The sequence below is a fragment of the Cryptomeria japonica genome, chromosome 4, assembly GCF_030272615.1.
Source record: "Cryptomeria japonica chromosome 4, Sugi_1.0, whole genome shotgun sequence".
NCBI classification, from domain to species: Eukaryota; Viridiplantae; Streptophyta; class Pinopsida; order Cupressales; family Cupressaceae; genus Cryptomeria; species Cryptomeria japonica.
The window spans coordinates 319,426,014-319,443,009 of NC_081408.1; the positions used below are offsets into that span (position 1 = coordinate 319,426,014).

The following is a 16,996-nucleotide window of genomic DNA, read 5'->3' on the forward strand; positions in this document are numbered from 1 at the left end:
ATTTATTGTTAACAGTAAATATTTATTATTAACAGTAAATATTTACAGTCATCAAATATTTATGTTTATTTACACAGTAAATAAGCATAAATATTTAATATGACTGTAAATATTTACTGTTAATAATAAATATTAAAATTTGTATTTATTAATAGTAAATATAAATATAAACATAAAATTTTAACAGTAATATCTGACTGTAATTTTAACAGTAAATTACTATATGACTGTAACTTTCATCATACATATCCACTATATTATCTGACTGTAAATTTATAACAGTCAGATAATCTAGTTGATATGTATGATGAAGATCATGCAATGAACAAATAAAAAATAAAAGATACTCGCATAACACAGTATATAAATATTTACAGTATTTAAATATTTATGCTTAATGACTCTTAAAACATAATATAAAAATAAAATTTTAAAATTGCAAAAGATATGGAAAATACCTGAAGGAAGAATGAGAAGGAAACAAGGAAAGCCACTGCCGTGAAATCCCATAGTCACCCACCCGTGAAATCCCGCAGACACCCACACAGACATCCGTGAAATCCCGTAGACACCAACGCAGACACCCGTGAAATCTCGCACCCCTTGAAATCTCGCGCGATATGGCATGAAACCCTACCACGTCGCGCAGTTATAAAACATTTTTTTCGTTTATTTTGCGCCTTTTTTTGCGAGTTTAGGGTTTTTCGTGGGTTCGCGATTTTAATCTGATTAATCGCGTGATTAATCCGCGATTTTAATTGAATAAATCGTTGAAAATCGTGTTGAAAAAGTCAACGATTTTTTCCGCGATTTTTTGGAATAAATCGGCAGTTTTGCCGATCCCCGATTAATCGGGTATAATCGCGTTTTTTTCGCGATTGCTGTTTCTATGGTTTGAATAGCCTCATGAAGGATCCTAGACTTAAGAGCCTCGACCAATCCCCGTAACCTGTCATGTAGACCCTCAATAAATAACATCACCACATGTCTATTCGGCGTCTCAGGAACCATAATAGCAATACGTTGAAACTCATTAATGTAAGTTTCAACATGTCCAGTCTGTCGCAGCAGTGCAAGATCTTTGTGATATAGTTCAACATCCTTACGGTTGAATCTAGCAATCAACCACTCAGTGAACTTAGTGTAAGAATGTATAAGTCCATGGTTTTGGGTGACCAAACCATGTTGCCACTAGTCATAGGCCACGCCCTCCAAATGTAATACTGCGAACTGTATGGCCTCATCCTCAGACATCGACTTAAGTGATAGGTAAATATCTAGTTTGTGCACCCAAGCTCATGCACTGATCTTCCCATTGCCGTCAAAGGAAGATAAAGTAATCTTACTAGTAGCTCACTTGAGAACACTATTCTGTTGTTGTTGAGGCCACCTATCAGTATGGTTCCTCATATTGTCCCTGCACTGCATATAGTACAGGTGTAAAGGAAAGGCATCTCTAACATGCTCTGGGAGACGAGACCACTCATCACTGGCTACCATAACCATATCTTGAAACTCAATGCCCTCCTGTGGGATTGTTGGTGGTGGCTCATCCCTTGGAGGAAAATGAGGCTGCATAGGCCTATCAGCTGTTTGGGCATGAGCCTTGTCATGCCTAGGAGAAATAGACACATTGCCTAATGATGAAGGTGGCTTGGTACTGCTACGACTCCTAGCTACAGAAATAGTCCTACCATGACTGCCAAGCCTATCCCTGTGACGAGTCAAGTCTAACTTGTCCAGTGTATCCTGAAGTTTGTCTAGTGCTTGCACGATCCTAGGCTGAGTATTAGCCAAAGTTTTCATCACTTCATCTGGATCAGGAGGGTTCTGTCTCTCATCATGTCAAGGACTCCTATTATCCTTAGGTCTATCACCCATGTCAAAGTCCAAATGTCCCTATGTTCTTTTGTGTGTATAATATCTATAAGGTCCTGTTCGTCCAGGATGCATAGAAATGATCAGAGGACCCTTAGGCTGGCAGGATCATAGCTCTGATAGCATTGAAAGATCCCCAACCAATTTTGATGCAAATTTTCTGAATTTTAATGTTGCTGGTTTGAGGTTTTAGGATAGTTTTCAAGTGGTTTTGATGCGTTTTAGGATGCCAATGATAGAACAACCCTTGGAATGGAATTATACACCAGATATATAATACTTTGGAATTCAATTTGCGGAAATATAAAGTTCTGGTTTTTATTTTCTGAATTCTGATTTTTAAAACAGCAAGGTAGCAACTTTCTAGAATTAATTTGAAACAAGACAAGATTGCATACTAGGTGTCCAATGCTCAACTTGGGTAGTATTATTGAAATTCTCAAATAGATTACAGTACATGAGTGTCCAGGGAAGTTCAATGACTCCAAACAAGCTTATTGGCATCAATCATAATTAAATAAAACAAATATACTGAAATTGCTAAAAATTGTGCCTGGCCTGTCGGCAAGATTTTTGAAATAACCAAGTTTTCCTCAATGAATCTCTGATTTGGTCCACATATGCCTCTTGTAGCCTGAAGTAATTATCAGATTCATGCTGATAGGTGTGGACAATGGAGATAGGAGCAAATTCAAACCCTTTCCTGTGTTGTACGACTATTCTAGACAATATGGGGTCTGTAGGATGGTACGACCTGCTATGGGAGGGTACAACTGTTGCAAATGAAGGTATGGCGGCCTTCTAAAGTCTCCAAACCCTCTCCAATTTGCAATTAATCCTCTGAAACTGCTGTAACAAGTCTGAATTGAAGCACAATTAGGAATCCTAAATGAATTCCTACATTCTGTGAACTAGGGTATCGTCCAAATCCACCTGTCTTCAAGGAGTTTTCGTTCCTCAAAGTTGTTATGCTGCTGAAATAAATTGCAGAGCATAGTTCCCAAAAAGCTGATTGTAAAAATGATTGAAAGATAATCAAATGGCTGCCTCCAATGTTCTTTTATTGCCTCAAACCCTAATTGTGGCTTTTCGGGTTTCTTTTATTTTATTAAGTTGCAACTTAATAAATTTTATTAAATAAAATACTTCCCTAGCAAATTCACCCAACTTGAGGGTCTAATTCTTCATTGACTTTGCCCACCTTTTAAAACATCATTATTCTTAGGGGTGTGTGCCATGGGGTGCTTTTTAAAATGTTTTGATTCAACTTTGCACTTTTACATTATAAAGTCACTTTAATTAGTCTTTTCTATTTTTAGAAAAAGTGACTTTATATTAAAATAGCATTATATTCTCAATTAATAACACTTCCTAGTGCCCAAGTGTCAAGTATAGGACCCCACATGCCAGCACTGTCAACTCTTATTCACAAAATTCACTTGCGGAGATGGATAACAGGTGAATCACATCTTCTAAGTGATTGCCTAGGAAAATGGGGACATTACTAGACCCACAATCCAACCTCATCTCTAGGTGCTTAATGCACGTGGACATGAGACTAGAACTACGCCTTGTACAAATCTATCAAGCATTTTGTAGTGGTGATTAAATTCTAGATTTTGCTATGTGTAGGACATATTCATGCATACCTAGGACACTTGTGTGTACTGCACGAGGGATAGTTTTAGAAGTTGAGATTAGAGTCTCACTTCAGCAAGATAATAGGGCATTATAGAGTTGGAAAGGCACTTGTGATTTTGAAGAAATATTTCTTTAGGCCATAACTTAGATTAGATATTCGAAAATACATAAAGTCAAGTATTCGTAGTACTAATTGTGGCAATGATTGTTTGTAATAGTCGTAGGTTCTTGAAGGAGGCAATTCTTGTGCCATGGGAAAATAGTATCTCAGCTCTAGAACAACTCAATTGTACTTTGAAATTGTATGGGTTCCCTTTGGATTACCATCCACCACCATATCTAATAGGGACACAGGATTATTGAGCTATTTTTGGAAATCACTTTGGTCATTATTGAGCTTTTTTTGCAAATCAATTTGGTCAGAATTACAAATATATAAATGCTTATTTTTGTAACCTCCAAAAGGATGCCAAATATACTTGCACTAATGAATGCCAAAGATGCTAGACCAAGTCTAGATTCGAACAACTCTTGAAATGAGTGGTTAGAACCTTCAAATCTCTTGTTACAACAAACTAACCACATAAATCTTCACTTGAATAGCAATACCCTAAGTTGGCTAGATAAGAATGATCTGAATAAGAAATGAGGCACACACGGACACGAGAACACACATCTAGACCTGCACTAGCACGTACCCTTGCACACATGTGCACTTGTACCTATGCAGAAACATGTGCTTGCACACTTGTACACATATATACATCATCTATTGACATTTGACTCATATTAGGAAGGATTCAAACATGGAACTCTATCTCCATCCATGTTTTCTTTCACATTTGCAAGTTGTACAAAGTTTAATTGCTTGGACAATTAGCCTTGCATTCTACATCATTATTTTAACATAAAGGCTTTCTTCAATCATTTATTTTGGATATGGGATATTGGGCAATGAGGCCACTTGTTGATGTGTGTTTTGTGACACCCTACAACATAAAATAAAGTATTGAATATTCTATCCTCTCTTGAACAAAATCTTCCCAAATGCTGAGCTAAGTGATCACTTGAGATGAATCCAAGGTTTATACTGTCAGGTCTTGACGTGTGGATAGACTCAATGTTGATGTGATTGCTGGTAATCCAAGGGGACTTACATAATTGCTCTAGGAGATGATCACTTCAAAACAAGGAAGATGGCCTATGAGTCTGATTTCAAAGATTATGTTTTCGAATAATTTGCAATGCAGTTCTTTACTTACTACTACTAATGACTTATATAAAAAACGTGAAAAAGGAATAGGGCTTGAGAATCCTAATCTAATCCTAGAATGCAAGAGACGATAAATGACTTAGTGAAACTCAACCATGCTTTGTTTTGCCATGCAATGAACTACTAGGCAAAGTTGGTGCGATCTTCTAAGGAAAGCAAACGATGTTCAAATTATTACTAACTATCATCAACACGATTAAAGGTATGGATATCTTTGAGTGAGTAGCAATCGAAGTTAAGCTTATTTTAAGAGTTAAGGCCAACCACGCACTACAACTTATAATCAACAAATTTTAAATGGTATGAACATACGAGTTTCACAATGAATCATCCACAAAAACTTTCATTCAACTAAAACAACTTAAACAAATCTAAATTTACTTGAGAAGATAGAAAACCATGCAAATACTCCAAGATAGCATATAAAATCACCAAGCTTCAATGTCTTATATCAATTTGGGCAGCATTATAGCAGCAATTCTCCAAAGTCTCCTATGAGGTACAAATGAAATGAGCTAGCTTATATAGAGCTCTTATTACAAATTAAGGGCCCAAATTGATCTAGAATCAATGGCCAAGATTAAACCACCTGAACCCTAATTAGGGTTTACAAAAAATCAATAAATGCTATGCAATGAAAATGGAATATTCTCCTCATGACAAACCACGAGGGGCAAGAGCCAATGAGAAAATTAGATGACACCTTAATCATCAAACAACCTATCTTCTAGAATCTGATTCCCCTTATCTCTTTCCTTGATACCATATCCAATGAATCTAGTCATGATCAATTCAAGCTCTTCCATGGCAACACTTGGCAAGGCATCAAGTGTGAATCTTATGATGAGGATCAAATTTCGATCTAAGCTTGTATATGCCTAGTTGGTAAAATTGCAACTCCGTATTAGTTGTCTCGGTTGCTTGAGCTGTATGACATATTTCTGACATCTTGCCAACTGAGATAGGAAAGGATACACTGGGTCTATGCTTCTCCTTTTGAATGAAATCAAATTTGGATAATTGCCTTACCACCTCAAGTAACACCATCTTATCCATTGGGTATCTTGGAAGCTTCTATGGATGGTATGTGCACCCTTGGATCCTTTTGTATGTGAAAGTCGGAAACTAGATGAACCATGAACCATACTTTTCTATTAGCACCATAGCTTCCTTTGATAAACTCGTGTGTTCCTCCTTGTAGACGAGTGAGATACATTGAGAATATGTCGTTTACTCTTCTGTGGTGCTCCTTCTCATGCAGTTGCAAGTGGGGATAGCAATCATACACCTTAAGTTGACCTCTCTTATTTCCCACTTTACCTTTACATATCAACCTCTTATACCTTATGTTTCTGTCCAACATATATATCACATAAGAACTCATGTAGAATGTTCTTGTCCTTTCTAGGTTCCTCAATTGTACATCTAGGCTGTTGCTAATTAGCTTAGCCCAATTTATCATCTTCAAACCTAGAGAAATCTCTTCTACATAGTAGAACATCCACGTTTTAAACACTGCTCCTTGTGGATTCCCCATGATTCTATTAAGCATGAACACCATATCACTGTTTTCATCCTTGAAATCAGTGCACATGAGTTTCTTTGGTAGCTTACTTTGTGGTCTCTTTGGTCCGCTCATCCAGTCCTAAGTAACAAAACCCATACCTCTTCTAGGTGCCTTTTCAAATAATGCCATTGATTCTTGCCTTGTTCTATTCAACATCCCATCATAATGAGGAATATCAAATGTTTCTTTAATTGATTCTTTTGAGAGGAATGCAAGAACTACTCCGTTAGGTGCTACTATCGTCCTAGTTTGGGGATCATAATACCTTGCACATTCGGCCATCAACTTGTTGCATTGAATTGTTGGTGGGAAACCAACGGCTTGGTAGATTCCATTCTTAACCATGTTGCTTGCCAATATGGATGGCATTTGATCTCGAGTGCCGAACATTCTTCTTTTGAGCTTGTCTAGATCCAATTGTTCTAAGTTGGTATCTCCAAATTTCCTCCATCTTGATGAATCTAAGACTTCGGGAGGAAACCTCTAAGCATGGTCTTCATTTGAACTTTCCTTGCACTACCTCCGTTCCTTGCTCACGGCATGTTACTGTATGAAGCTTGAAGTCAAAACTTGGTTTGAAAAATGAATAATGATGTAATGTCCCCTTTTCTAGGTGACATGAGATGAGCAGGGGTTGACCTACCATTTGAGTTCCCGTAGGTCAATGACATGGTTAGGGGACTCATTCTGAGGGTCATGGAGCTTTGCAGGGGCTCTGTGAGCCATTTTGGACCTTCAGACGACAGTTCCTATTTTTTAGGGAGAACTGACAGTTGATTGAATGAACCACCTGGGGGACCAAGGAGTAGAGCAGGATCCTTTTGAGCAGTTACAGGTGTTTGGAGAGAGGTTCCTACTTTTTAGGGCGATTCCCTACTTTTTAGGAGATTGTGGTAGTTTCCATATTTGAGGTTCCACGGGACCATACCATGGTTTCAGTTTCAGGAAGATTGGGTGTGTTTCCTAGTTTCTAGGAGTATCCCTAGATTTTAGGGATGGGACTGCCAGTTGGCCCATCTTGTCCGGCATCAGTCACAGACAGGTGACGAAGTCAGATTCATGTTTGGTTGGTTATTTTGGGCTATTATTGGATCTATTAAAATATTTCCTAAGTTAGCGATTAAATAAATTAAAATAAGGCTATGTATATAGCCATTTCGGAGTAATAAGGGGTTTTTGTCTTCATCTGGTTTGATATACCTATGTGTTATAGCTCATTGGAAAGGTCTTGAACTTTGCTACATGATTCTCACCTCCCGGAGTCTTTTTGGATGCTTGAAGCTATTTATTCACAATAAAGTGATATTTTTCTATAGTTTGACGCCATAATTGGGAAAGTGTCACTTTAATTATAAAGCGCGAGCTTTATTATTCTTTAGGGTTCGACTTGCAAAGGGAAAGGAGTTATAAGGAGATGAAAACCTAATTGATAGCATCTTTGATCATTTTGAAACTTGCGAATTTGGGAATTGCTCTGGAAGAGTGATTTTGGTCTGGGACGTAAACCCCAGGTCTGAACTTGCTGGGACGTAGCCCTCAGCAGGAGTTGACAGTGGATTTATCCAGGATTGCACAGAGATTGTCAGAGGTAGAAGACACATCTTCTTGGCTTGAAGATTCAGCGTGCATATTGGGGGTTTCAACAAGGCGGCTGGTCTATTTCAGCTGGCATGTGATTTGCAGCAGCTTCCAAGCCTCCTTTGCAACCACGCCTTGTTTGTATATTGGCTTGAAGGGTTGTATTCAGCTTATTTGGTCTTCCTTGTTCGTTGCCAGTAATATTCCTCCATCTGGCATCAATCGAAATTGAGAACAACTCCAAATAAATGTATGGATTCTTGTTGAATACAAAACTAGGTTATTTGCCTGGTATGATTTGCAGTATTTTCAGATTGCTTAAGTGTTCTTACATATGAACATTGTTAACTGTTTTAGTTCATAGTTGTTGCTATTTATCAATTACTTTACTTATAACATCAAAACCCAAAAAGAAACAATCCCTTTCTGCAACTTCTGTCTATTCTATAAGATCACCGGAAAATTACAAAAATATAGTATGTTTAATTAAGAATTTACAGCAGCAACAGCAAAAGGATCCATTTGGGATCTTTCAAATGACTAAAAATGTTTCCAAGATACCAATTCCAGAATTATTTACGTTCTGATTTCTGCTTAGAAATCTTGAATTTAAATCCTAAAATCAGAATTGAATGCTTAAAATGATAATTTTAGGAATAGAATCTTGAATTTAAATCCTAAAATCAGAATTGAATGCTTAAAATGATAATTTTAGGAATAGAATCTTGAATTTTGCAATATTTGAATATGAAACTCACAAATTAAGCCAAAATTTGGCATCTTTTACTTGATAAGATCTGATTTCAAATCTGAATGCTGAATGTGTACCTCAAAATTCGATTGCTCTTCCTTGACAAAAAATGATTTAGGCTTTGATCTTCAATCAGCCTTCTCTAATTCTCTCCAACAATTTGATTTTTGCTTTCAACTTCGCCTTTAATGCTGGAAATATCTGATTTAAATTTCAATTTTACCCTTGCTGGCTGATTGCAATTTTGGGAAGACCTCCTTAATGCGAATTTGTTTTGATATGAATAGCGCAGTTCCTTTGTTTTATAGAGATTGCAACATAAGTCTCAATCCTTCCTCTTCCTCTTAAGCCAACTTTGGCTTAACATATTTTTTGTTTTGCAAACAAAATTCTCATTCTTTGCTTGATTGTCAAGTCGGCTAGCTTTCTTTCCTTCATGCGATATTTTGCAATTAAATAATCATTAATCAATGCCAAGCGCTCAGTTTTAAATTGCAAATGAAGGGTGGAAATTTGATACTTAGAAGGAAGATTTCGTTTTTTTTTTTAAATTCAATCTTAAAATCATCCTTCAATCTCCAAATTTGAGGAGTGGAAAAATGCATATGACAAGGAAAGAGTGGAAATTCACTATGCATGAGGAAGGTTTGCTCTTGAAAATTTCATCAAAAATTAGAGTGGAAATTTGCACCCTACAAGGAAGTGTGGAAAAGCACAAGGAAGAAGGAAGATTTCCTCTTCTCAAACTCAATGCTTGATTTAGAAGGACGAGTGGAAATCTGATCTCAACAAGGAAGATTCCATTTTTTGTTGCCTTAAAATTTTGCTTTCTTCTTTCCATCGCTCAACTTAGAGAAGGGTGGAAATTCGCCACGTAGAAGGAAGAGTGGAAAATTGACATGTAGAAGGAAGATTTGATTTCCTTGTTTTGTTGACCTCCTTTATTCCATTTTGACTTGCATTTTTCATCATTTGCTTGAAGAGTGGAAAATCATAAGGTAGAAGGAAGATTTTAATTTCCTTGTTTTTCAACCTTCTTTGTTCCAATTCACTAGCAAATTTTCGCCTAGAGTGGAAAATCGACCCCTAGAAGGAAGATTTTCACCTTCATTGCCCTTTTCTTCTTGATAATTCGCTCTATTTGCAAGGGGTGGAAAAATGACTAGCACAAGGAAGGAGTGGAAATTCGCACCCCACAAGGAAGTTTTTTTTTTTTACTTCCATGAAATTTTGCCTTGTAAATTTCCTTTAGAGTGGAAAATCGATCTTCACAAGGAAGATTTCCAACTTCTCTTTCACTTAGCACTCAATTTAGGTAGAAGGAAATTTCCAATTTTTAATTGTCTTGAAACAAACTCCATTGCTTAACACTAGGTTTCATCCACTCTCCAAAGGGTGAAAAAATGACCCTAAGAAGGAAATTCCAATTTTCACTCACCTTGACCTCTTTCCTGACAACCTTGCAACATAACAAATTTTTACAACTTTAGAACAAATCCACAAAATTGACAACATTTGACAAAATTGTCAATATTGTGCATTCGCTTCTACCTTTCAATTGTAAGGACCCTTCATCTAAGCTAGCTCAAAGTGAAAATTTCTGAAAGTGAATTGCTTCCGCAGATCAAAATTTACTGCTAAACTAACAAAACCCTAAAAAAGCAACTAGGCACCTAAGCGAAAATTGGGGGTCCCCATTTGCAATGGGGTGATGTGTGAAAAGGTCACAACACCATCATTGTATTTCATTATTCTAGTATGGTGGTTTTCTTCAATAGTTTAGTTTGGATATGGAATAGTGGATCAATAAAATAAAAAAATATATAAATGATTTTTAATAAATTCAAATTTATAATTGTTAATACCTTTAATACAACTTAGGTTGATCAAGCTATAACCTTTAATAGTTCAAGTTACGCCTATAACAAATATAGTATCCAAATGCATGTTTCACATTGTGAAAACATCCTATGTTGCATCACATTTCTTTGATTGGAGTTTTGACCTTAATTTTTGCAGTATGTGGTATAGGGTGTATCTGATGAAGTTTTTTGGTTCTTTTGCAGATGGTTTCCTATTGGCTTTGTCAGAAAATGATTGGACAGAGGAGGCTCTAGGACTATTAGAAAAGGTAGAAATAACCCAAGTTTCTGCTCTAGTGTGTTTGATAAGCATTTTTAAATGGTTAGGGAGGGCCAGATTGCAAGAGAGGGCAGAAAAATACATTCATGCATTGAAAACCAAAGGTAAACATTTTTCATTTACTCTTGATTTGTATACATATATAATTTGGGTCATATTATTGTGTATATGTTCATCCAAGTTGCATCTTTTACTAGACATGAATGATTATATTTTCAAAGTGAAGATGTCCTTAGTTTTCTGCAAATATTTTAGTGGATAACTAAGTTCTAGCTGCCTTAGTAAAATCAGAAAAATCATTGGTTTGCAATTTGTATGGTGGCTAACATGACATAATACCAAATAGAGAATGTACTATTAGATGCACTACAGCATAAGATTAAACATTTTTATTAATTTCTATCTCCATTTGTGTTTGGAGTGTAAATAATGATGAGACTTTATAAGAATTAGATAAATATGTGATGGATAAATCTAGGTTATTATTTGGCAGTTGCTTTGGAAAAAACTAAGAAATAAAAGATCTGTCTCAAATGTGTTATACTTTGAAGTTTTGTTGATGTGAAAATTCATGGAAAAAACATGCAAAGAGTAAAGTGAAATGTTGATATCAAACTTAAAGCAAGTCTTTTATGACATGATACTTTCTGATGACTTTTTCAAGACTTATTTGAGAATTTTGAAGCAACCTCACCAGTGTTACCTGTAATGTCCCCTACTGAGACTCAACCTAATCTGCCCTAAAATTCTTCAAAATGCTTGGAAATGGAAATTGTTATATCAGTATCCTGATGTAGGGCCTGCAACCAGGTTAGTATCACAAGATAAATAAACATATAAACCAATATTGAACAAATAGAATTCAGATTTACTATTGTAACATCCAAGATGTACGTATGAATTCCCTTTAAAGTTCTATCGAACCGACCCATCATCATTACGAAGCACCAGTTGGGAGACCATACAACGCGCTTCGAGCTGTTCCACCCAGCCCAGGAGCACAGAATGACAACCTCCATTCTCGTCTCCCAGCTCCACTTGGGGTGTGTGCTTGGCTTCCTAGCTGCTTGCAATCCTTTGTGTCATATTCCCATGTAGACAGCAGGCAATGATTAGAAACATTAAACAATACATGTACATAAATATATATATATATATATATATATATATATATATTCAATACATAAATTATTTTTACCACTTAAAATACATTTTATCTTAAATAGTAATGAAAGGATGCGTCCATTCCCAAGCCACCTCCGGAATAGACAGCATGTTTCAAAGGGAATCGCGTGGTTTCAAAGAGGTATAAAACCGCACCCCAAGGAAACACAAGAGAGGGAGTGACAAGGAGAGAAGGACAAGGAGAAGCATCCAACAGGTAACTTCGTTACTCAGTAGTAATATTTATTTCAGTTTTCATAATTTATGATGCCTAGACAACCATGAGGATTGCCCGGGGAATGCATCAGTTAGCAGACGATGTAAAAGGGCTAGATGCTGGTTCTTCCCAGCGATGAAGAACCAGCGCCTAGTAAGCATTCCTTCCCATCACCAGTAGGCTGGTACGTCCCCAGGCCAATCCGCTTAAATGTCGAAATGTTGAAGTATGTTTTGTGCCAGTTGTATTAAATCTGTTTTCATTCCTCAGATAACAGTAATTAATATAATTTAACTAGTGACCCAGATTAATTGCTAAATCGGTTCCATGCCTAAAAATGTCTTACCAAATGAACTAAGCACATCTATAATGTACAAAAGGGTAAAATGAACTTAATCTTCACGCTAGATAGGTAACCTGCAATATCAGGTTTAGAATGCTGCATTAAAATACACTTTAGTGATAGATAAAAGAATAAAAATAATTCATTCATTCTCAGACACAACTAATATGTAGAGAAAAGGAATACTAATTAATGATAGTCATGTTTTTGCAACTAGGCACAAATATAATGAATTAGTCCCTACAAATTTATATATAATGGATAAATGTTAACCAAGTAATATAGTCATGAATCTATGTTTTATGTATGCATTTGTTATCTTCCTGATATTCTCTGTTTGTTAGTACATTCAAGATAATCAGTGCAAGCTAGGGGGTATGCTGGGCCCATCCTCAGGTGGCCCTATTAGCCTTAAGAGACAGGATGGGTTTGGATGGGTAGCCCAGCCAACCTGGAAAATCCTCAAAATCTAGAATGGGTCGTGTATGTATTTTGTGCTGCAATAATTATGCCACCGATCTAATATTACTGCTGACATAAAATAAAATATCTAAATGTTGCAGGAAACCGTAATTTCCTTTTGTGGCCCTAAATCCAACCTTCGGTGGATAGATCAGGCCCTAATTATCAGAAAGGCAAGGCAGGTACAACAAAGGTTCATTACACTTTGTGTGTACCATGTCTCCCCTCCAAAACGAGATGGCCAATTGGATGTGACTTTAAAGGAATCTACATCATCATTAATTATTCATATATCTATTAGAAGCAATAGATTATCTGCAAACATTCCTACTTCCTATCCAATGGAAGACAAATAACAAACTAACCGAATCAGAATGTCATGCATAATGCATTGCACCAGTGACCTGAATCAGTTATAAGTCTGCAGTCTAGTTTATTGATTATGAAACTCCAAGTTTCTTCCTTTGATTGAATGCCTATTCTCACTTCTTCGATCATTATCATGTTGTATACATCAGGCATATATTGAACATATATTCATACATACCACAGATGGATAAGAGTACTATTTTCTGCAATAAATAATGATTTTTGATTCTGATCTGATTGCTAGTGTATAGTGTATTGATCTGCTCTCACTAATGCTATTCACTGCCTTTTCTCATGCCTCTGAATTACTGTTGTAATGCTTAATGACTGTAGAATTCGATCTGATTCCTTATATCAGATTTATCCTTCCACATGTCTCCCTTTTTTTCCCTTTTTCTTCTTGCGGCTCCCTCCATATATACCTCTTAATCATTTATGAAGTAAGGCATCCCTTTTACACAACTGCCTCTTCATAAATAAACACAACCTTTCATGAGTTGTGGCCCCTCACGATCGCTGCCTTTTTTTTCAACATTAATTTTTTATTATTTCAACTAATCGTTGGTTCTTTGTTATGCTAATATGATAATAATAATCGGTGTTATATTAACAGTAATCACTGCTTTAGTCATTGGTAATGATCAGTGATCGCTTTGAACAAAGATAATTACATTGTTGTCTAATAATCCGGTTGCTGCTCATTGGTTCTGATTTATGATAGCTATTCTAGGAAAAATTTTGAAGTCTTGAGGCAAGACAATTTTTCTTATTGATATCTCCATCATGGTGGGGACATGACATTATCAATTTCACTAGCTGCATGTTTCCAATTGCCTAGAAAGTCTGTCCTGGACTTGCTGATTTTGTAGAAAGGAAATAAAGAAGAATTATATTAATGGCACAAATGAGCATGATTAGGTCAAAGGAATCGGAACATAGCGGTTAACCTAAAAACCTACAACAGGTAACCTGGAAACAAGCAAAAGTAAAAATAGATGTGCTAAGGGAGGACCTGGAAAGCAATGGAAGTAGATGAAGACCACCCAGGTAGGGAACTTTTTTATTAGGTGTGTATTTTTGAATGTGTTAGAGGAGCCAACAATGTTAACATTAATCGCTATAGAAGTACAAATGTAGAGTTTGAGAATGCTCATTAGGGAAAGTCTAGGGCTAAGGGGGTTGGGCTTGATAATCTTGGGAGGCAATCGATTCTGCATAGAATATCCCTAGCACTGTAGGCCAAAGAACTATTTGTTCGAGAAAAGAAACTAAGAATGTGAGTTTTCCCTTCAGATTTGTGCAATGAGAGATGAGTGTTAGAGGGTCCTTGATGTCAAGAAGAGGTAGAGCAATAACTATTAAAACGAGCAACATGGTGTGAAGGAGTCTTAATTGTAGTAGATTGCAAGGTTGAATGATGCCTCGTACATTTGTCTCTATCAGTATGTGAATCAATAGTATTTAGAGGGTGTTTGAGTACTGAATTATTTTCACTAGTCTAGGTTCATGTTAGTTCACTAGGCCAGAATAATTACTGTTATAACAAAAGCTTGCACCCTTGCTGAGCTATCAACTCAGCAACCTTGTGAAACATGGAAACAACCTCGAAGTGTAAGTGTGGGACCTTGCGCAAAGGGGTTGAATCTCCGGAGAAGGCCGACTTCCTTCTCAATCCAAGGTGCAGGTGTTGAGTCAACTCAACACTTTAAAACTAACTCCTAAGCCTACCTTAACAACTTGTAGAGGTAAAGGAAAGAGAGAATGCTTGAAATGAAAGGAGGTGATGCACCAAGAAGAGATTGTTTCTCTCCCTACCGAAAATGGCACAAGCAATCAATTGAAATACCCAAGAGATGCACAAACTTCAGTTGTATGAGTGACCCAAACGCATGTATGGAGGTTAGAATTTGCTAAGGGTCAAGAGGGGAGAAGGATTCCCTTAAGTCACACTCAGAAAAACAAGTTAACACAACATATATAGAGAGAAGAAAACCACAAACATACACTTATAATGGAGGTAAGAACACATACACAACATGCATAAGTTGAAGTAAGGCAAGAATGGCAGTTTCAATTCATTCAAAGGCCAAAGGCCAAACTTACAGTTGCAGAAATGCAAAAATAATTACAAGTCTTCAAGAGAAGAGAAGAGCATAGGAAAGCTCAAGGCAGCAGGGAGAGAACTCTTTACAATGAGGCTTAGCAACCTTTATATAGAAAAATGGTTACAAGGGTGATCATGACCCCTGCATGTCAGTCTGGAAGTGCAGGGAAGTGCATGCACTTGACTTGTACATGCAAGCAACCTAGCCATATCCACAAAGGACAGTTCTGAGAAGGTGGATTGAATAACCTTTCAAAGTCAGGCATGACATAAGTCACCAAGCATGGCCTCGTACCTCCCTTGATGGAAATCTTGCCAAAAACATTAAATGCACCCCTGTGGCTCCACAAAAAAAGTGCATAAGTCACCAAAACTGTCAGAGCATTTAAAGCCTTGAGTGTCGATCACGCTATCTGGAAGTGTTGCAAGCCAGAAGCAAGATTGGAAGACTTCGGAGATCGGAGTCACCATAGTTGGGGAACTTCGGGGACCGGAGTTACCGTAGTTGGGGAACCTCGGGGACCGGAGTCACCGTAGTTGGGGAACTTGGGAACCTGGGGGTTCCGGAGTTCCGGGCTGGAAGGACAAGGAACTTGGGAACCTGGGGTTTCGGAGTTCCGGGGTTGAGGAACTAGGAACTTCGGAACTTGGGGGTTCCAGAGTTAAGGAACTAGGAACTTCGGAACCTGGGGGTTTCAGGGTAGAAGAAGAGGTGGCAAAGGGAAGGAACTTCGGAACCTCAAGGTTCCAGAATTCCGGAGGAGGAGAACAAAAGAAAAGCTAAGGGAAGGGAGGGAACTTCGGAACCTTGGAGTTCCGGAGTAGGAAAGAAAGCGGTTAAGGCAAAGAAACTCAGAACCTCGGGGTTCTGGAGTTCCGGAGAAGAGAAAGAGAGGGCCAAGGAATTTCTGACAAGGCAACACTTCAAACCATGATTTCACTGCTTTTCTCCTTGATCAACTGGGCAGCGCTGGTCCATGGAACATATCTCTGATCGGTTCTCACTCATGGACCAAGGGTGTCATAAATTGACAACAATTACCATCCATATTTTATTTATTCACTTTATTTAAGCACACTTAGGTAGTGTTGTGACCATTTCACACATCGCCCCATCAAAATGGGGACCCCTTCTCTTTTCTGGGTCTTGCTTTCTCTTTGTTTAGCTCTTCTTTGCTCGTTTGGTGTTTTGAGTGAGTTAGTGATGGCCTAGGTTAGGTAGGTTAGGGTTTCCTTCGTAGAGCTTGCCTAGGGTTTCTTTTAGGGCCAAATTTGACCTAAGCTTGGGGAAGTCATTTGTTCTATGCCTAGAACCTTGATGTACTTTTAGCAGGATTTGGCCTTAGAAAGTTGGAGGATGTATACTTTGCAAGGAAGTCTTGAGGAGTTTGAGTCAAGATGAGTCAAGGTTGTGAGTTGTTAGACCAGAGTCTTGTCTTCTGTAGAGTCTGAGTTGATATGATGAAGCAAGTGATCGAAGTCTAGGCACGAAAAACGAATGCTAGCA

At 37.4% G+C, this 16,996-nt stretch overlaps 1 protein-coding gene across 1 annotated transcript in view; it reads left to right on the plus strand.

Annotated features, from left to right (window-relative positions):
* The window catches only part of LOC131041666 (pentatricopeptide repeat-containing protein At4g21880, mitochondrial), a 243,876-nt gene that overhangs the window by 9,841 nt on the left and 217,039 nt on the right, over positions 1 to 16,996 (plus strand). Inside the window, exon 3 of the mRNA XM_057974816.2 lies at positions 10,755 to 10,934. Coding sequence (XP_057830799.2) covers positions 10,755 to 10,934 — 180 coding nt within the window. The remainder of the gene's footprint in view (positions 1 to 10,754; positions 10,935 to 16,996) is intronic.